At 42.7% G+C, this 21760-nt stretch overlaps 1 protein-coding gene across 8 annotated transcripts in view; it reads left to right on the forward strand.

Moving 5' to 3' along the window:
• The window catches only part of FOXP1 (forkhead box P1), a 391683-nt gene extending 372060 nt beyond the window's left edge, over positions 1 to 19623 (forward strand). For all 8 annotated transcript variants that reach the window (XM_069811850.1, XM_069811852.1, XM_069811849.1 and 5 more), the window contains 4 exons: positions 2730 to 2851; positions 4976 to 5045; positions 8676 to 8842; positions 14763 to 19623. In XM_069811850.1, the coding sequence (XP_069667951.1) occupies positions 2730 to 2851; positions 4976 to 5045; positions 8676 to 8842; positions 14763 to 14907 (504 nt within the window). In that variant the 3' untranslated portion in view covers positions 14908 to 19623. The remainder of the gene's footprint in view (positions 1 to 2729; positions 2852 to 4975; positions 5046 to 8675; positions 8843 to 14762) is intronic.
• The last annotated feature ends 2137 nt before the right edge of the window (positions 19624 to 21760 follow it).

The raw sequence follows: 21760 nt of genomic DNA on the forward strand, positions 1-21760 counted from the left end.
TCAAAAAGAGTGCAGAAATAAAGACCTTTAAAAAATGAATCTCTTTCCCAAAATGCAGTACAGCAGAGCCTGAGCAGTTATTAAAATAACAAACCCTTTCATTTACTGCATTCAAGCATGTTCAGGGTAATTTTTCTGCAAAAGTGGCTTGCATACAAATATTTTTAACAAGGTAAATATATAATCTTACAATAATAGCTCCTAATTTTTCTGTTAAGCTGATTGCTGGGGGAGCACTGTGAACTGGTTCTGACAGGTCAGAGGCAATGTCTGTTTGCTTTTATTTTTTGGAGTAATTTGCTGGCACTGAGTCGCAGCCATGAGGCACAGGCTGCAGGTGTGGCTCTGAAACGTTGGGGTATTGTTCAAATAAAACTGTTAGATAGCAAGAATCCAGAGGCAGGGGAAACAAAACAATTTTTTCTGCGGTGAATTCCTTAAATAAGTGTTCACGTGTAACATAGAAAGCGAGGGCAACGCTTCATGGACATCTTGCAAATGCTCAGCTTGTCTGTCTGAACGTCTTCAGCAAGAGCCTGATCCAGCAGCCTTAACCGTCAATTGCACATTGACTTCAAGAGAACAAGAACAGACTGTAAAGTATTTCTCCAGCATTAAATTTATTTAAAGAAGAACACAAATATTTCTGCTCAGCCATGTATTTAGAGACTGTTTACAAACTCTGAGGACTCCCTTTGCTGAACTTTGCTGTGTGCGTTTGATCAACTGCTGTATGAACTACAAGATCAGCTTTCACTGGGGGAAATAGCGTTATTATTCTTACATTTTGCTCCAGACTTGACAGTGTTCCCATTTTCACAGGAAACTGCCTGAGTTACCCAGATGTGGGCCGGCAGCCCTGTGTCGGGTTGCACTAGTGCGGCACCCACCAGCAGTTGCTGAGCTGGCTGATTTTAGCCTGTAAGGTGTGGGGCGTTTGCATGTTTTTCGTCCACCTCAAAATCGGGGATTTTGCCAAAAATTTCAAAACTAGTGAAATCTGGAAGAGGTGGGAGAGGGAAAAAAAAAAATCATTAAAAAAACAAGAACAGAAGAAAGTAAGGGCAGAAGGAAGCAGCCCTGATGGACAGGTTGACTTTCTGCTAGATTTCTGCCTTGCTGAGAGGAAAAGCATATCCAGGGTTTTTATTTCCACCAGTTCACAAGGAGATTAGTATGGAAAAGCCAAAGTGCCGGGATCGGGCACCTACAGCCAGAGGAGATGCGTTTGCACTCAAGCATCTGCTGAGCAAAGGCAGTTCGAGCCCTGAATCTTCCCCTGTACCAGAAACGGGAGTGTGGGGACTGTGCTAGGGATTGCAGAGAAACGGAAAAGTAGCAAAAGACTCTTAGCCTTCCCCTCCCAGGCACACACACCACTGCCTCTTAATTTACATGACAAATGCACTGTGCGTACCCTTTGTTTGCACAGTGATTTAGACATTCATGATTAGAGCTCCCTTTCACCATCCAGACCCGATGTTCATTAAAAAAAAAAAGACGACAACGACGACGGAAGGAAAAAAAAAATTGTAGTCTCTTGGTTGCCTAGACCCAGGCCATGTGTTTGGCTGGCATTGTGCCTGCTAACGAGTCAACCAGATTGACTAAATCAATGGTGCCAGTGATGATGGATGGAGTTTGTTCGCCTGCATATTTTCAGCAAATGGCTTCTTCTGTTTTCCCTGTTTACCGAGCCCCTTTCAGCAGCGCTGGGGACAAGCTCCATGTACAAAGCTGAGTGGCTTTGTATGAGGGTATTTGCTCAGAAAACTCATAAAACGAGGAGAGAGCATGGCACTCCATTTGAGGAATAACAAGGCTCTCGGCACCGTTTCAGGGGGAGCAGGGACAGAAAAGCCTCAGCTTGCCATGACAAAGTGAGGTGTCTCATTATGTTCGGCTTCAGCAAAGGTCTGCGCACGTCGGAAGGGTTGGCCGGGCTCATCTTTCCCCAGCGCCGAGCTGCAGAGAGGACATCTGAGCATCGGATGCCATGAGCGCGGGTCCCTCTGGGTGATGAGCTGTGGGGATATTATCACTTTGTTTCGGAGAGCCCTCCTCATGTTTTCACTTGGCAGAGGCTCAGATCAGTCAGTACAGTAGTCTGCCAGAAATAGGAGCCAACTTCCATATAAGAGCAAGCCGTGGAGGCAGGAGTCGGTGCCGTGTCGGCCGGTGGGGTGCTGCCGAGCCCCCAGTCCATGCTGTGGGTGTGGATGGAGGTTCAGCACCTGATTCGCATTAGCCCAGCTGTGGGAAACCGCAGCAACACCAGCTCCAGTGCCTCTCTGCTAAATTGAGCTGTCTGTACTTACGTGAAATCCTTTCTGTTCTAACTGCTTTCTTTTCCAGGAGAGGAGAAGTTTCTCTTTGCAGAGCGTGTATATTTGTTTTGAAAATGTCTTAGCAATGTACTTGTGTTCTGTATGAAATGTGCTATATTATACAACGTGCATGCTTAAAATGATGGCTGTTCTCATTCACACTGGGGATAATTGATAAGAATAACTTGAATTTCTAATTTTGGGTTTAAGCTTTTATATTTATTTTGTCTTTGCAAAAATAAGATGTAAAGAGCTGGGGAAAGCGAACGGGTGTGGGGAGGGGAAGGGGCTTAACATTGCAAAATGAGGACTGTCACACTGACTGTGCTGCTGTTCTTGGACAATGATGAGCATTTTCTCATAGAAAGTTTTTGAATGTTTTCTCTTTTATACTTGCTGCAGAATGCAGTGCGTCATAATCTTAGTCTTCACAAGTGTTTTGTGCGAGTAGAAAACGTTAAAGGGGCAGTATGGACAGTGGATGAACTAGAGTTCCAAAAACGAAGGCCACAAAAGATCAGTGGGTATGTCCACCATGTTTGAACTTCTTAGCCTAGCTCGGATCATGCTTACAGTTTAACGTAGAGGCTTTTGGCTGCTAGCTGGTGTTAGACCAACCACAGGTGGTTTCGCATTGTTTCAGTTAAGGGAAACCAAGACAAACATCTCATCACTACTGTTTGTATGCCCACCAGTACCCTGACCCTGCTTGCTTGGTGTTTGTTGCATCACATGCTAGTAGCTTTTAGGTGGCAATGCATATTAACCCTCACAAACCATTTGCTTATGCTTATTGCATTTTATTTTCTTTTTCCTTTTCCCTGTATTTGATGTCTGTTCTGTCCCCGATCCCGTGTCCCTTTGTTTCCACTTCATCTCCTTTGCTGCTGCTCTTGTCCCAGGGTGCCATTCGCACCAACCTCTCACTGCATAAGTGCTTTATCAGAGTAGAGGATGAGTTTGGGTCCTTTTGGACTGTTGATGATGAAGAGTTTAAACGTGGCCGTCATATTCAACGAGGCCGTCCTCGAAAATACTGCCCTGATGAAAACTTTGGCGAGCTTGTTGCACAGTAAGAGCTTTTACTTGCTTTAATTTTTTTTTTCTGCTGTTGCTTTGCTTTGCATGATTTACCCATCTCATGTAGGCTTGCATTTCATGAAATAGTGACATCACCTTTGCTGCTAAAGAAACTAAATTTTTGGTTGTTATGTGTATTTTGTGTGTCCTACTCTGATAATCCAGATGCCTGTAGTAATAACTCTACTTTGACATGTTTGTTATAGCATTTGTTTATAGTGCAGTGTAGACTAAAATAATTACCCATGCTAGTGCAGATACGCTGCTGTAGACCTGTCAGGAAGACATATATATGCCAGGAAAGGCTTCAGATAAGTTTTAATTCTGATATTTTCCTTTGCTTTCAGTTGTATGCCTTGTTTTGCAACTCTTAATCAGAAATACAGTGATGTGCTTATAAGACAGAAACGCTGAATTAACTTTAAAAAGTTTGAAAGTGCAGTAAGACCAGCTGTAAAGATTATAATCAACAGGCCATCCTGTGTCTACAACAGCCACGCACAAATATTCCTGGGGTGCCCAAAGCAATTTTCTTTGACCTGTACTTGAAGGCCATCTCTCCAGGATGACTGATCCTTGCTGGTCCCTGTGGGAGGGGCTCAGTTAAGACTCTTCTCACCATGATTTATTCCCACATGAAAGAAAACAAAAATAAAAATGCCCAGTGAGTGATAAAACTTTGGACATGTTTTGCATTGGCACTACTTATCTAGTTTGTATTCAATTTTTTTTATCCCCCCCCCCCTCCCCCCCCCCGCCCTCCAGTGGAACCAGTGGTATTTAGATGTCTGCTAAAGAGAGAGCGGGTATGCTTGGCATTCATTTTCCTCAAATCCAGCCCCTTACATAAACTTCAGATGACTAAAGTAAGGGTCCAAAATAGCACACCAGAATATTTTTTTATTGAAAGGGCCTTTAGGGCAGCATGTTGTTTTGCGTGGTCCGTACCGCTTCGCTGCGGTGCAGCAGTACCTGCCGTCACACCTCCAAGTCCACAACCCCAAACCGTTCGGGGCAATGGCATTGGCAGTCCTTCACCGGGGCCACTCGCCGTTTGCCTGGCAGGAAATAACACGGCTCAAATCCTGTCTCGTGGTGGTCCCCTGCTCCATAGCGAGGCACTCCGCTGCCAGCGACTTCGAGAATAATTTGCATGAAGTAGTATTTAAAATGTCCCGTGATGCTTTTGATCATAGCCTCCTCATGATGCACCTTTACATGGTAACTGGCTCCCAGACACGACGAATATTGGAGCATTTCTCCTGAACACAGCTAAAATGAGCAGAGATGCCAAGATGTGCTACTAACGCAGGGTAGTAGAACACATGGTGAGGTAACGTCGAGAGATAATGATGTTCCTTATTTAGTAAAGGCAAATATGATAACCATAGCCTAAAATGCAGATATTTTCTTTAAATTAAAAAAAAAAAAGAGAAACGAAAGAGAACTTGTGTGGAAAAACAGTCTCAGCTCTAGTTTTCTGGTGTGGGAGGAAGCATTACGTGCTTGAAATGCTCGCACAGAAGTTGGTTGCATTTAACTCTCCTTTTTATGTTTTTCTTATGCAGTAACCCTTCTCTTATTAAAAACATACAGACCAGCCACACCTACTGCACACCTCTCAATGCTGCTTTACAGGTAAGATTAATGACTGTAGCAAATATGCAACAGAGGCGTGTGTCTTCCCCACTCATTTCAAAATATATTAGCCTTGCTCTAATTAGATATTAAATTTTAATTCCGTTAAACTTTTTTCTTAAGTGCATAAAGCATCATAGTCCCTGGAGGCAAACACATATCAGGCTGCTTCAGCATTAGCTAGATGCTTAGCATTTTGAATATTGTGGCAAAAAAATTAAAAGTTCACTTATTAATATTTATCAGCAGTATCATAATTTCCATCCTCTTATTTCAGAATTTCACTTGAGGCAAAAATACCACAAGTGTAATTACTCTAGCACAGCTATTAATGTGCTGAATGATAGGATACTGCGGCACGTGACCTTCTATTGTTCATGGGTTTAAAGAGAAAGCAGATCATTTTTCCCCCTTTTCTTTTAAGGGCTATTTTTGCATATCTTCCTATTGTTGGTAAAAAATAAATGTCGCAGTTCCCATAGAAAAAAAAGATCTTTTTTATTGGTTTAAACTGTACTGTAATTGTAAGACAAAAATTCTGTTTTTTCACGATGTAGAAATACACAAAGCGTAGGTGCACAATTAATAACTTGCAGCCTAAAAGTGTGCGCATCTCCAGCCCTTTTTCATGTGCTGTATATCAGGTTGGCATTTTTTTCCCCTCTCTACAAACTCCTGAGTCTATTTTAAAAACCCCAGGTAAAGTCAGTATTCGCTATATGAACCAAAGATACAAATGCATTACTGTGCCCTGAATTTGGGGGGGGGGGGCAAGCCTGTTCCATATAGTGTGAATTAATCTGGGAGGCAACATCGAGCATGGTTGCAGCCTGGTTGGTTGTTGAGTGTCGCTTCTCGAGAAGTTTATTGATGGCCATGGATGTTTGCTTGGGCAACTGCGTTTTTAGCAGACTTCTCTTTTCAGAACCAAGAAACAGATTATTAGGAGAAAACCAATGTTCTGCATTTCTTCTAATTATTTGAGTTTATGTAGTAACTTCTGAAAAGCAAATGAAAGCATGTTTAAATGAAGCAACTGTAAATACCATTCATTAGTAACTTACTTTCCCTTGAGTCTTGTGAAGTGTGATTTTTAAAGACTGCTTTGTCTCTTGAATAGTATTAAGATTACAAGCGCATTTTACATTCATGAGGCTGAAAGGCAAAAATGAAATGATCTTGCATTTCTTCATATTGTTAGCTATGTGACTAATTTCAATTAATATGCTTATCATACGGAACTGTTCGTGTTTTATTTCTGAAACACGTGTCATTGTCGTCATCTCCATCCATTCTTGTCTTTTGTGATAACCTCCAAACTGTTTCCATTTCCCACTTTTCCTGGAAGTGGCACGTACTCGTGCCCCCCATAGCATCATGTGAACTGAGTTGATGGAGAGAAGAGCTTGGGCCAGATTCGCTACCGCCAGTGTGGCCCCTATAATAAATGGGGGTGAGCAATACTCATTGCACTGAGACAGGTCCTCATTTAGGTTGAAAATACACCAGCAGGTTCCTCGCTCCTCTCCCCCACTGTTGGATTTTGGAAGCAAAATCCCAGTGGGTGCTCAGGTGCTGTACGGGGATTTGGGCGAAGCCGTGCGGGTGGCCAGTGCCGCATGGGCCGTTCAGACCTTGCTTGGGCAATAACCTTCCTCCTAGGACACACAAGGCCGCTTTACCTTCCAGTGCCTACGTTCAGTCTAATTAATAATTAACAAGCAGTGTTCCTCTGGCTTTTGCGGGCATCTGCAAAGACCGGCTCTTTGCACATCCCCGTGAGCACAGCGGCCGCCTCTCTGCAGGCTGGGGGACAGCACGATGTGCTACATGCCGCCAGGATGCCAGGCTGCGTTTTTCTTTTGCTGTGGGGTGGCAGAGGTGCCCATCTCCTTCACCCAGACCCCTCTGACATCTCCTCCATCTGTTTTCCCTCGCGGCCAGGGAGAAGCAGCAGCTCTCTCCCGGCTCTGTGTGTGGAGGGTACGGGGACTCCAGGTCTCCCCAGCGCTCTCTTTTCCCAGCGGGTCGCCAGGGGCTCCCAAAACACCCCCCTCCCCTATTATTATCTTTATGGGAGATACTCCCCGTGTCCCACCTCTCCCCCAGTAAATTGCTTTACTGCAATTACAAGTTAACACTATGGGTGAAGAACTTGAGTCATTATTTTGCCAAGTGCAGGAAATGTGAACCATTCTTTGCATCCCCTAATCACAATGAGTTTGCCGGTTGTTGAATCAAGAAGATAAAAATAATCCTTCCCGTTAGAATAGCTTTTGTAATCACGTGTGACACATAGGGCTGCACATGGAGAGGTCAACATAAGGAAGAATAAAAGGGGCCATGCTCGTGAAGGTGCTGCAGTCAGGGCTGGTCGTGCCCCCCCCTTCCCATCCCATCTGCCCCCACCCCGGTCTCTGGCTGTGCTTGCCTGGGAACAGCTCTGCCAGGTCGGATGGCAACAAGCAAGGAGTTTTGTCCCACGAGAGCGTTCGGTGGGGAGTACATTTGCATGAATTCACCTCCCATGGGCAGGGTTTGCATCATGCAGACCCGGAGCCTGATGGATTTTTTGGCTCCACCGCCGCAGCCAGCTGACCTCCCCCCGTAGCAGGTCGAGCGCTGCCGAGCAAGCGTCTGTGGCTCTCGAGCGCTGACACGGCTCAGAGAGCTGCAGATGATGTCAGCTGGATCCGGCTGGGATGGGTGAAATGGTTAAATGTCCTTCAAGTCCCTGGGCGCTACAGCCTTGGAAAGCCATGCATCCCATCCCCGCCAAATGCTGGGCTCCTCCGGAGCTCGGGGCTTCTGCGCTCCCAGCACTGCTGCGCCGGGCACAGGACTGTGCCGTCAACATGAGCTAATGCTGACACACAGTAAATATTAGCAAGCAGAACGGTGGGAATCAGAAGGAAAATATTTAACAGTTCATTCTCTTCCTACAAAGATTTCCATTTAGAAAGTTAACTCCAGTGTGCCTCTGCATGGCATTTCTTTAGAACAAGGAAAAATTGAAATAAAATGGTGAGATCTGTAATAGCTAAGGTAAGAGCTGAGTTGCTGAGGCTTAAAAAAATCCACATGGACTGGTTCAGCTCTCAGATCAGTGCAACTCAGACTGATCCAGTTAGTGCTAACCGCAGCTTCACACCTGTGTCATGAGAAAAAGCAAACTCAGTAATGCTGCCCTCCCACTTGGTGCCCAGTTGCTCTGGTAGGAAGGAGTTATCAGCTGAGTGACTTCTAATTTTTTTCCCTATTTCATTAAAAACAAAACCCAAACCCAGACCTCAGCCACAAAAAAACCCAAAGCCCCAAACATAATTTTGCAAAATCAAAGTAGGAAAAGGATGTTTTATTTTTTCCAGGGGGTGTAATTCCAAATAGGGAATGGAAAGCTCCATCTTCTCACAAGCCAATACAGCTATAAATGCTTAAACCCAGATGTAAATGATGTTAAATTTCCCTTGGTAGAATCAGGGTAATACCTATCAGAAAGCACAATATTTTAAAAAATGGTAATTGCAAATAATGTAAATGTGGAGAATGTTTTGGAATAAGCGAGCGTGTTGCGCAACGTATGAAAACATTAGTCATGGCTCTTCATATATTTGTTTGTGTCCTTGGCAGGCTTCAATGGCTGAGAACAGTATACCTCTATACACTACTGCTTCCATGGGAAATCCCACTCTGGGCAATTTAGCCAACGCGATGAGGGAAGAGCTTAATGGTGCAATGGAGCATACGAACAGTAACGGGAGTGACAGTAGTCCAGGACGTTCCCCTATGCAAGCAATGTAAGTACGGCAGAGGCGTGTGTGTAGCTCTAGGTGTTGTCCTACCATCTGCTGAAGTGTGACTCTGGAGACCTTCGCAGTTGGTTCCTGAGGTTCACGGGTGGAGCAGCAAGAGTAGACGTCTCCATGTGGGGACATGCTTAGGTTGATTAGAACATAAAAGGGCTGTTTACCAGTTTCCATAGAAAACCGATCAGCTCGATCCAGTCCCACAAGCACACAGAGCTGTGAAATTGTAAACTCGTTTGCAATTCTTTTCTTTAAAACTTGCAAAACCTCATAGGCAACTGCGTTTCTTGGAGAAGAAAATGTGATTTCTCCCCGCTTCAGTCCACACGACAAGCACGGCCAGTGGGGCAGAGCTGGGAAGTGGGCTTGTTTGGCGGGTCTGAAAAAACCCACTCGATGCACGACGGTCTTGCTAAGCATTAACGATGGCACACGTGAAGGTCTGTGTGATTTATAGATTGCTCTTAAAATATCAAAAGGAAAATTAATAGGAGCATTATAGCAACAGACGGCAGTATAATGAGTGCATACATAACCACATGAAGTAATGGGGGATCGCTGTCCCTGCTCAACGTGAATGGCACCCGGGCAGCGAGCTGGCGCAGGAAAGGGTAAGGCAGGAAGGGTGTGATGCCCCGATGGGTGTGTTCGGTATTTATGGGGTGACGGAGTGAGTTTGCAAAGCTGTAAACTCCCCCTTCCCCTCAAATTACAAACTGGGTAATTGGCGGCTGGTGAGGAAGCCAGAGTTTATAAGTCTTCTAGTTCTCTAAAAACTCTGCAGAGCAGTTGGCTACCTATGTGAGTGACCGTGCGCAAGAGCTGCGCTGCCTTTCTTCTGCCTGTTCCTTAAAACAGGCTGTAAAATTACTGGCTGACTTGCCACAGCTCACATTACGCATTAAAAAGAGAACTAATTTGTAGTCTTTTACTTCAAAGTAATTTGAATAAGGGATTTACAAAAGTAAGTCTAAATCAAAAAGTAGAAAAACATTAACCTAATACCATGATAGTAATTAGTTGTGAAACTAATTAGCATTTAATGGCAAAAAAGTTTCCCACCTGCATAATGTGTTGTCAGAGGGGAGGGGGCACGAAGGAATCTGAGGCTCTGGATACTTTGATATTGCAGCATTTTAAATCAGCGCACAAAGTGCTTTGAAAAAAAAAATCTTTAAAGATGGCAACATTCATTTTTAATTAATAATTAATTTAAACATTGTCTTTTACCATTTACTTCAAAACATTCAAATAATATGTTTAGCTTTTCCAGTGATTGTTTGTGCAGTATTAATTATCTCTCCCAAAGTAGCGTTGCATGACACACTTTCTGTCTCTCACAAACGGATTCATCTTGAGGCAGTTTTAGTCACAATTTGTTATCCTCTGCCCGTGACCACGTAGGGCCGGCGTGAAGGAGGAGTGGAGGGACGTGGCTTTTCTCCAGAAACAAGGCTTCTCCCAAGGGTTTCTCCTGGCCTAACAGACAGGGATGAACGTTTATGATGTTGCGTTAATCCAAGTAATTATTTTTTTGCAAGTTCAAGGCTAGAGTAGTTCATGCACTTCTCATTTCACCTAAGGTTTCGTTGTCTTTGAAGAGACTGCAAGGAGGGAAAAATAACCGAGTTGAAACAGGCTAGGACATCTTCCAGAACTGTGCATAGCCGTGGCCTTTGTTGCACTTAATAATCATCTCTTAGCACATTGATACCAAGGTGAGGGGCACAGAACAAATACTGGAGAGAGAGGAGGTCGGGGGGGAGGGATGCCTCATTTTCATTATTCACCAGAAAATCCAATTTTCTGTTGTAATATGGAAATGATTGTTTCCTGAGTGTTTTCATTTTCTCAGAATTGATAATATATGTGTTCTCTGCTGAACATTTCTTTTTGCGTAAGTAGAATGTGGCCGGGTGATGTTCCAATACCAGCCTCTGAGCTTCCCCATTAAAATGGTGTTTCTAAGTAGTTTGAGGGGATCTAAAGCCAGAACTCCATTCACATGTTGCAGTGTTTACCTTGTGTACTAAATAAAATTGTGAGTCAACAGCAGATTTCCAGACGCTGTGCAGCTTTTTATTTTCTGTAAGCCTGCTTTGTTAATGACATTTTCAGGTTTTTTCTCAGAACAGATTTCCTTGTCATAATGCAAATTATTTTTTAAACAATTTCAGTATATTAGAATAAATCAAGCTTTAAACTTTATTGTAAGGTTTAAAGGACCTTGTTAACATGACAGCTAAGAAGTCTAACACTTTAGCTGAAGTCTTATTACCGCGCCTTCGTTTCCTTTTTATGACACATTGAACCACGGCTAGGTGGTTGGTTTTTTTTTCCTTCCTTCTTTCTCCCTCCTTTTGAAACACTAGAAAGTAGTCGCATAATTACAGCTTGGGGACATAACACTTTCATCCTGATATGCTCCAAAGGTAGCCACAAAGCAAACTACTCCATGCTGTGTGCACCACCAGAACTCAGTGGCTTTAAACAACAGTCAGCTTTATTAAAAACTCCTCTGTTCCCAGAGTGGACAAACAAAAGAATTACTCAGATGTGAAAAGAAGGGGAATCTTGTGTTCAGCAAGGTTATTTATTGTTAACCCCTTCTGGAGTCTTAGGCATCTACTTAAAAGGAATGTGCTGAAATTCTGCTACTATGAAAACTGAAGTGGGAAACCCTTTCTTTTTTTTTTCTTTCTCTCCCTGCCCTCCTCCCCCCCTGCTTTTTTTTTTTTTTGCCTAGCCCAGCATTTACCTTTTCTGTAATTCTAAGAGACTGAATTATTTAGTCTCTAAAGGAAGTTTTTGTTCCCCAGTTTGGGATTTTGGTGAGGTGGTAAATAGAGATTCAGATTTACTTGAGAGATATGAAAGTCTCCCTTTGCCTTTGAGCTTATTTAAGCTTATTTATTTCAGTTGCTCTGAAATGTTTGAGCAAAATCACGGATTCAGTAAGGTTTCCTCCTCAAATGCCACTTTGTGGTTACAGCTGACAGAGTGCACAAGTAGTTGAATTTTTTTGTTGTTCTCCATGCAGATCTCTCCCCAGGGGGTTGTAGTACCCAGATAACCCTCCTAATTTGGGGGATGGAGTTTTTGCCAGGCTCGCTGTCTGATGTTTGTGCAACACGTGAGCTGCTGGCGGAGGCTGGCATGGCTGTGCCTCCCCGTGGCTCTGTGGCCCTCTCTGGCTTTGTCTCACTCGGGGTCGAGCAGCCCTTTTCAGAACTTGGTGCTTGCTTTGCTTCTCACTCCTGGAGTTTTGGGTTTTTGACTTCTGGGAACCACACCAAACCTCAAAGAGAAACTCAGTTAAAACCACCTGGTTTCACCTGCTTTCATAACAAAACCAGAAGGGGAGCAGAGTTTGCTTTGGAAAGGTTCAGGGACCTTTGAAAGAGCTTTCACAGCATTTTGGGTGGTTGCAAGCCCAGCGGGTACCTATCTTTATCTGCTGGCACCGGTTCACTTCTGCCCTCTGGCCAAGCGCGAGGTGGTACAGGGATACGGTGGGACACCGAGACGTGGCCCCTGAGCAGCCTTTGGAGAAACTCCCGTCCATGTGCCAAGGCCACCTCTGCTGCATGTGACGTGCCTTCTCCTCTCTCCTTTGAAAATTTCCTATCTGTGTTTTCAAAAATAATACTTTAAAAAAACAAAACACAAAAATAAGCCCAGCAGCAGCATCCAAACCAGAAAGCCAACAAGCAAGCCTTAAATTAAAACAGCAGTAAAAAAGATCACTGCCATAAAGGTCGAGTAGCACACACTTTATTGGTCTCTATGTGTAGCTGCTCTTTCCCCCTTTTTCTTCTGTTTTTCGTTTCACGTTTTCTCCCAAGTGAGGGGCCCCACAGCCTATTCATAATACAAGTTTTTCTAGTTGCAAATAATCAGCACGGTTTCACATTGGCTAGTGCCATGCGCCACCGGGACAGTTAGCACATGCACACCTCTGAGATGACAATCCACTCGCGAGACTTCTTATATGCATAGGGTAATTCTTAACCTCTGATATTTGAATCATCTCCTCCCAGTCTTTTTTTTTTTACCCTTCCTTTTTCAATAATTAGGTCAAAATTGTACGAGTAATGTCTCGTAATTTTTGCAAAAATTATGCGACATGCAGAGGAACCTCTTAGCTCCCAGGGATGTGTTGATAGGACATGTATTTGTGAATTTGAAGGAAAAAGCGTTGTGTTCAGGGATGCTGCAGCACTTCTCCCCACCCTTCCTTTGTTGGATGGGTTGGAAGGTGCAGTTAATACTTAAGTATTGATCTAGCACTTTAAAACTCAAGAAGTTGAAATATGCAGGGACTTGAAAGGCATTCACAGCTCACATTAGAAATGCCTGTAGTCAGCAAGTTAGATGCTTCCTAAACTGATCCAGGCTCAAGCCGAAATAAATAAATAGGGTGCGGTACAGCTTTGCACGCTGGACAAGGGTCTAACTGGTTCTCCCAGGTCCCTTGAAGTAAGCAAGATTACCTTTGGCTTGTATGCAGATACCGAGTGCATTTTCCCTGTTCGGTGATTTATTCTTGCTGTCCATCAGTGCAACGGAGTACAAACAGTATTGTCGTTCCTATCCACACAAAACATAAAATAAAATGCAGCTATTTTAAATCATTCGTTTTAAAGCAAAGCTGCGCAAGGAGAGAAAAAGTTCTTAGAATGAAGGTTTGCGCTTCAGGCTACGTTTTCACATAGCCTGCATGAAAGGGTTAAATCAGCCCGCGTGGAGATAAAACAAGGCTCTAGGAGGTGGATATCAACTCAATGAGAGACAGAGTGGGACTTGAACTCATTAACACTTTATTTTAAGGGATTGCCTACAACATCAATTATTTAGGAAGCAAACAGGGTCTCCATTGCTGTGTCGCATTATTAATACTTGGTAATGTCAATAAAATCCTACTTTCCTATAAAGTCCCACCAACAAGACACTATTGACTCACATGGCTATTTTACATTTCAAAAGCTGCCTAACAAAAAAAAAAAAAGGGAAAAAAAGGTAATTTGTATTTGTATAGGATTTGTTGTAAATATGATTTACGAACAACATTTTTCAATTGTTATCTTACCCGTTTTGAATGACCAAGCCCCGTTCCCCTGCGGGTTATTCATGTGCTATGCCGTAATGAGAAATTTGGCAGATCTCATCTCTTTAGTACATCCTTGTGCCCACCATGAGCTGGGGATCATGTTCTGCCTTGTTTACAGCTGACAGTGTTATTATTCTCGTTAGGACTGTGCTTTCTTATCATATTGTTGTGTTGAGCGAGCCTTTTCCTCTCTGTTTGTGTTTCCTGGCAGGGCTTTTCTTCCCTTATTGACAGTTTGTAAAAATATGCATTAATTTGGAGTTTAAAGCATGTATCATGGTGTCTCTTTGCTGTGTTTGCTTGAAGTTGATTAATGATAGAACCTCACTTGGGGTCGTCCTCTGGAGAGTTGTCTCACAGGTTCTGCATGTTAACGAGAGACGCCGCACACACAGCGAGCGATGATTAGCCCAGCCTCCGCCGGCTCGGCGGGCTGACAAACTGCTGCTTTGCTGTTTGGATGCTTATTCCGCTTATTTATCCAAAGATTGTATTAATCAACTTAATATGTCAGCTGAGAGCATTTTCTCTCGATCCCAAGACAGAAACCCTGTGGAGGTTCTCCTCCCAGAGTGTTTTCTCAGGGAAGTTGAGCTCTGCCTGCCTGGCATAGCCTTCGCTTGGCTTCAGTGGCTGTCGCAGAAGTGGAGGGTCTTCTCCTTGGTGACTTGGAGCTCTTAGACCTGGCACACCAAGTCTGAACCCCCAAACCGCCTCGCCTTTCTCCGCAAACCACCTGAGCTGTCAAAGCCGTTTTTTGAACTAGCAACTTGCTGATTGACCATGTTTTCATTTTTCCAGGCACCCCGTGCATGTCAAAGAAGAACCGTTAGACCCAGATGAAAATGAAGGCCCGCTATCCTTAGTGACAACAGCCAACCACAGTCCAGATTTCGATCACGACAGAGATTATGAAGATGAACCTGTAAATGAGGACATAGAATGAGTATGTCTGACATCGTTATCCTGAGAATGAAGATTGGAAGAACACGTCAAACTTAGCTGTGAAATCTCTCCATTATTGTACAGTCTGGAGGATTCTCAGTCCACTTTGACAACTATGAAATATGTTAACTCTTAGTGCCATCAAGTATCCCATTTGGGAGTATTTTTGATTTTTCTACTTTTTGTTGAAAAAAGGAATTTGTACTCTGTGCATTGGATGGACTTGTTTGGTACTTGGGATTTTCCTCTCTTACAGTCAACATCAGTGTTGTAAATTTGCTAAACTGATTCACTTGCATTTAGCAGCCAGCTGTGGACTGCAGGTCCTGCCAATTTTGGACACTTGAGGACATCAAACTGAGCATGTACACCTGAACTGCAGATCAAGTCTTTGCCCAGATTTTAAGGATTCCAATGGACAACATATTTGCACAGTACTGCATGTTGATTATCACTGCCTTTACTCCATTTTTTTTTGGTTTTTTTGTTGGTTTCTTTTTTTTTTTTTTTTTTTTTTTGCTTCCATTTGGGATGGGGAAGGCCTGTGTGTGCACGTGTGTGGATATGTGTGTGTGTGTGTGAGCGTGTATATCGGGGAGGGGTTAAAAGAAAAAATTATCCCAAACTTTTTAATGTATTGCTTTTATTCCCCCCGCCCCACTTCTCCTCTACCATTTTAAGTTCTGACCTCAGGCCTCATCTGGGCCCAGGGCCTCTCGGAGGCTTCAACGTTTTCTGTACTTTGTGATGAATGTTAATAGGTGTTTTTATTATACGAAGCTGAATGTCATTGAATTGTTTGTAGTTTTTTCTGTCATTCATTCCAGTTTCCTTCAGATGCCACCATGTTTTCTTTAGCTATGGAAAACATTCCATTTTGGTGTCTCCTTTTTTTGCTGTTGTTTTTTGAAAAGGTCCCAAATGCTGCACTATACATGTGGAAGGGTTGTCCAACGGAGAGAGAGGAACGAAGTACTGCAAGAATGAGAATGAATGACAGATGAACATAGAAACACTGTAGGAAGCAACACAGATTCATTCCACAAAGCAGTATTTTTAATATTTTTTTTTTTTTGGTTTGGGTTTTGTTGGGGGTTTTTGGGGGTTTTTTTTGGCAGCAACGGTGAATATTAGCAAATGCCACAAAATTGAACAGCACAAAGAAATATATGCAGCACCAACAGAGTTCACTTTTATTAGAGGATGAATAAGTACAGTGGCAGGTTCTCGGATGTTTAACACGAGTTCTAATGGGTCAACAAATCTTTCTGGAATATCTAAGATTACCGAGATGGGCACCTATACATTTATTATTACAATTTTTTTTATTTTTTTTATTTTTGCATTTGCATTTGCAAATAGTGGTTGGAAAGATGACTTCATTAAATTGTTATTGTACGTGGTGATGTTTCACGGTTAAACATCAGTTCAGGATTGCTTGGTGGCATTAATCTGTTTGAATACAAATTAGATTTCAGATTGAACTTGTTACGGGAGTTAATAAGGACGGAGCCCCACTAATGCTAAAGTGTTAATTTTCAGCTGTGCAAATCCAGTACTGCAGTTAAGATTGTTATGCAATATTACACCAGCCAGTATGGAAACCTCGCCGTAGGAGACAGGAGATCTAGGAGAGAATTCACGCCGGGGCTTGTTAGGCAAAACTGGCAAGGCTCTTCAAAGCAAACATGACATACAAAATTTGTTGCGATAGGTCAGTAAACCTCGGTCACCAAACACCTAAACATTTTCATTTTACAACCACTTTTCAGTCACTCATTTATTTATGTAGGACTGTAGGTTTTTTATTATTTCAAAAAGCCTTTCAGAGCTTAATTTATATTCTTCTTTGTACCTTTTTTTCCTAAAATTACCAAAGATATTACACAAAGGTAAATTATGTTCTCTGTTATATGCTTTATCTTATGAAGCCAAATATCCTCTTATTGTTGATCAAAGGAGGTTGAAGAATTTAGAGGGAAATGACAAGATGTGGGCTATTGCTAACCTGAGAGGGAAACTGCTCCTTTATTCTAGAAAATTTAGAAGGCCAAGTAGATGTCTGAACCAAAGTTGTTACTTTTTATTTGCAATTCTTTACAGTGACCAAAACGAAAGTCTGTAAAGAGGAATTGAGGAGAGCTTTTGAGGCTAAAACTAGGAATCAGTGTTGCTGGTGGAGCTATGAGAAGGGAGCTGGAGAAAGCAAAGACACAGTTATTTCGCGGAAAATTAGAGTATCAGATAAAGGAGGCAGTTTAATAAAATACAGAAGAGAACAGAAAAGCTCCCACAATTTAACTGGACCACATAATAGTATTTCTAGAATTAAATGAAAAAAAAAAAAATTTTCTTGGTCTTTGGTTCTACAGATTGTGTGCCACTTCTGTTTCGGGACTGTGCTAGGATGACTGCTTTAATTTTGGTTGATCTTGGCACATTTGCTCAGTTTTGTTTAGTTTTTGGTCAGCATTTTTCATAAGGAAGTAACACTCCTGTCCACTCATAAGCTTTGGTACAAAAAAATTTATTGGCAGTTACTTTTATAAAACTCAACTCTGCTTTCTGTTTCAAAAGACAAAAAAAAAAAAAAGAAGAGAAAAAAAGGGCAGTCTGTGGTCATTTGAAACATTTTTTTGTTTTGTTTAAATTATATCCAGGCAGCTTCGTGACGTGCCGGCGGTAGCCAGATGGGGATCATGAGAATTGAGCCCTGTGCTTCTAAACTGAGTGGTTTTTGCTGGTTAGTTCGGTATTCAGAAGGGGATAAAAATCTGGTAGATTAGTTCATTCTCAGCATGTGTAGCTAGACATGAGTAAAGATAACAGCATGAGAAACTGTTAGTACGCATACCTCAGTCCAAACTGTTAGGGAATGAGTAAATAAAAAATACATTTCACTCAGTTGCACTTAGTTGTATGTCTTGCATGCTTAGTCTAAAGACTGTAGCAAAAATAAAAAAAATAAAAAAAGAGAAAAAGAAATAAAAAATTAGATTTTAACATATCTGGCAGGTGTCGCAGCCTTGCAGAAGAACCAACTGAAAATCTCAGGCTTTACATCAAGCAAACTTCACTATGATTTTTACAATTCTGATTCTGTATCCCTTTGGATATACAGTTGCTTCTTTAGGGAGGGGTTTATTATGTTGTACATATATATCCCACTGTGTCTGTGTGAGCCTTTGTCTTTTGGGGGGAGGGTGGGGAGGGAGGAAAAGGTGGAAAGGTCCTTTTTTTAGATATCATTCCTCAAAAGGAATAAATGCAGACCTGTTTGTCAAAACACCTTTTGCTTTTTGTGCAACTGCTTTATATTAACTATACTAAAAAAAATAGCTTTGAAAAAAAAAAACTACTGTATGTAATGGAATTGCAGAATACGCTGCACATGTATTTTATTTAGTTATCCTTGCTTTAAGAATATTGGATGACATTTGCTGACATGTGGGAGAAAATCCCTGACTTTTTTTTTCAGCTTTTAAATTGTAACATAGTTGACAGATTTTTTTTTTTCTCCTGTTATCATTGATCCAAGCATTTTTGTACAGTTTTTGTGTTTAAGCTGTTTTTTTGATACTTTCCCACCCCTTCTGTTATCTTACCACTGCCTTTTCTGGCTGTCTTAAACAAAGTTCATATATTTGAAAGGAAAAAAAAAAAAAAAGTCATTTAAAAAAAAAAAGTTTTTCTCCTGCTGCAGTAAATATTTTGCATGATGAATTCCAGGGTCACACTTTCAAAGTTTATCAGTGAAGTAGTGATTAATAATGGGGAGTGTCAAACTATTGAACTTTTGTATAAAAAAAAAAAAAAAACTTTACAAGGTGCCAAGATGTAAAGACAATTTGTTACATGTTTTTTTTCTCAAAGAAAAGCGTACATTATGAAAGTAGTACCATGTATCAGGTAAATCGCTGTCAGGAATGAGAGTCAAAGCCTTCCTTGTCCACAAAAAAAAAAAAGTTTGTAAATGTAAAACCTGTTAGGTTTCTGCATTCAACTAGAAGTGAAATGAAAAATCAAGGCTTATGTAGAATAAGTGACCACAAAAAACGATTACCTTTTTGATTCTCACTCGCAAGAGTCCCGTTGCAGGTCCTGCACCTCCCCTCTCCTGGAGCTCCCGCTTTGGGAAGAGGGCAGGGCAGGGATTCTGGTTCTACAAATATTGCAGATCATTAGATATTTTATATATATACATACATAAATATATATATATAAAGTTTTTAAAAATAATTTTGAACTATTGTAGTTTTCAGATCGCCAGTAATCTCACATTCATTATAGCATGGAAAAAAAATGTGTTTAAACTCTTTTGAAATCCTTTGGTACCTTTGGTTAATGAACTCAGAGTGAGTTTTTAGATGTTTCAGAAGTCATTTAGTATTCTAGTCTTGCGAGGTGAATTTGCAGTTAACGACTGCATTTTAATGGGCCCAGAACAGGTAACAAAGTATCTTCTACCCATAAGCCTTGATGAAAATGGTACAGTCCAGACTGTTAGCATGGTGCTTTGTGTGTATGTGCTGCCAGTAACAAGATTTTTTTTTTTTTTTGATAAGGCATAAAAGAAACTCATTCCTTACATCAACTGTAATTCCATCATTCCATGTCTGTTGATACAGACAATAAAAAATGTTGTGTAGTCAGTACTAATTACTGACATTATAGCATTCTCAAATGCAATAAAAATGCTGGTTGTTCACACTGGTAATGCAAGTTGCCATGTCCTAAGTTTTTGTTTTGTTCCCCCCTCCCCAATGACACCCGTGTCGCATCCCCTGAGGCCCCGGGCCCCAGCGCTGATCCATGGAGCAGCTGGTTGCATCTCACCCGTGTCCCAGCACGGTCGTGGACAGTGTCATCGCTCTCCTTGTGGTTGGTCTCCCCCAGCCACATCCAATTGCAGGAGATTTTAGCGACGGTCTCACGGCTGGTCTGGACGGGGCAGTCGTTTGAGGCTTGAGCACTGGAAGCAAGGAAGACGCCGTCATTCAAAGAATTCGTCTGCTTTTCCAAGAAAGTCCATCAGCACTTGACCATTAGGGTCACAGGGAGTTGAGGGTATTTGCTTTCTCATCGGACTCTACTTCAGAGGGGAGAACGTGGAAGAAGGGGTTTGGAGCCTCATCCTGCAGATCCTTCCAAGTGCAGTGCCCCGATGGGAGCTGCGCTGCTGGCTTCAGTAGGAAGGGTTGGACCCGCGTTGTACGGACGCGAAAAGGGGATTGCAGGGTCAACCTCTTGGTCCACAAAACCATGAGGAGCAAAGTCCCGAGTCGCACTGTCACCCGAGACAAACTTTAAAGGAGAAACCCACCTTCCTTTCTTTCGAGTAAGCACGCATTTATTTTCTTCATCAAGTTCTAGAAAGAAAAATAAAATGTTTAATAACTAGCATTAGCAGCAAACTGAAATTTCAGAGGAGAGATTTTTCATGAATAATTCATTAAAATTTCACATCTGCAAGATTAGTCATCCAAATAAAATGCTAATGTCAAAAACATGCACCGTCTATAATATTCTCATCAAGAAATCTTTTTGCATATAATGATAAATGCTTAAATTAGTACAAATGATTTTATAAAAATATTCTATCATAAAATTATACCAGATAACTACTTTTTTTGGGGGGGGAGTCTTTGCACACTCATTATAATGTGTCTCAGAATGGTATTGACTGGTAGATTTTAATAACCAAAACACAGAGAGTAAAATTTGGCTTTGGTTGTGTATTGCACTTCTGTCACTAGTGAGGTTTTAGTGAACCGGGGAGGTCCCACTTTGGGGATCAAAATTTTCCTGAGTCACAGGCGGAGGGTGTTAAGCCGGAACCTGATGGGTGTTGGGTCAGGAGTGGTCCGCGTCAATAAAACGTGGGTGGGAGGGTGGGCTCCGGGCGGAGCAGCGCGTCCCCGAAGGAGCTCTGCGAGGACGGCGCGTCCCCGCGCCGGTCACCATCAGGCAGGTGGTGAACCGTGAAGCCACCCCAGATGACTCGGGGGTTTCACCTCCCCGAGCGAACGTCGCTCGGAGGCGGCGTTCCTCGTCTGCCGACTTTTCTGCGGCCTCCGATTTAAGGAGAGCTGCTGGGGTAGGTGCCAAACGCCGAGAAACTCGCGCCGACTCGAGGGGCAGGATCGGGCCCTTCCCCTCCTGCCCGACTTAACGCTGCCCTAAGCGGCAGACGAGAGCCTGGCTCTCTGCAACCTTTTGTATCGTCTTTGTCTTATTAACCACATTGCTCCTCCCTGGCTGCCGTATCGTGGAACATCGCAAAATGCCTTCCTACCTCGCAGCGCTGCCACCAGCAACGGCCAGCTGGGAAATACCTTTTCCAGTCAGAAACGCTGCTTTCCACCACAGCTGAAAAGCACTTTTATGGTCGCTGGTGAGGCAGTGCGGCTCTTGAGTAGTTTCCAAAGAAAACCGGAGCCAGCGCATAGTTTTTCTGGGTTTCTCCTGTACTGGAAGGAGAAGCGGCAGAAGATGGGGGGGTCCCAGCAGAGGAGCTGGGGGCCCCGGAGGCCACGGCAGCCGCCGTGCTCCGCGCACACCCAGCTGCTCTCTGCAGATGATCCGAACGGTGACATTTAACTTGGGCCGTGATCACGGAGTACGACAAATTTCACGTTATTGGACTAATTTAAGGGACTAGCAATTCCCGGCGCCTCTACGCAGGCACACATAACGCCCTTCCTCACAACAAAGCGTAATTAGCCCTTCTTGACCTATTAATCAGGCTCCGTCTTCAACGATGATGTTAAACGTTCGTTTAATGGTGACTTAATCAGGGCGATCTTTCATCTTCGCGGCGGCGGTGGTTAATTCCGTCACGGCGAAGCGTTGGA

The sequence above is a fragment of the Haliaeetus albicilla genome, chromosome 24, assembly GCF_947461875.1.
Source record: "Haliaeetus albicilla chromosome 24, bHalAlb1.1, whole genome shotgun sequence".
In the NCBI taxonomy this organism is placed as follows: domain Eukaryota; kingdom Metazoa; phylum Chordata; class Aves; order Accipitriformes; family Accipitridae; genus Haliaeetus; species Haliaeetus albicilla.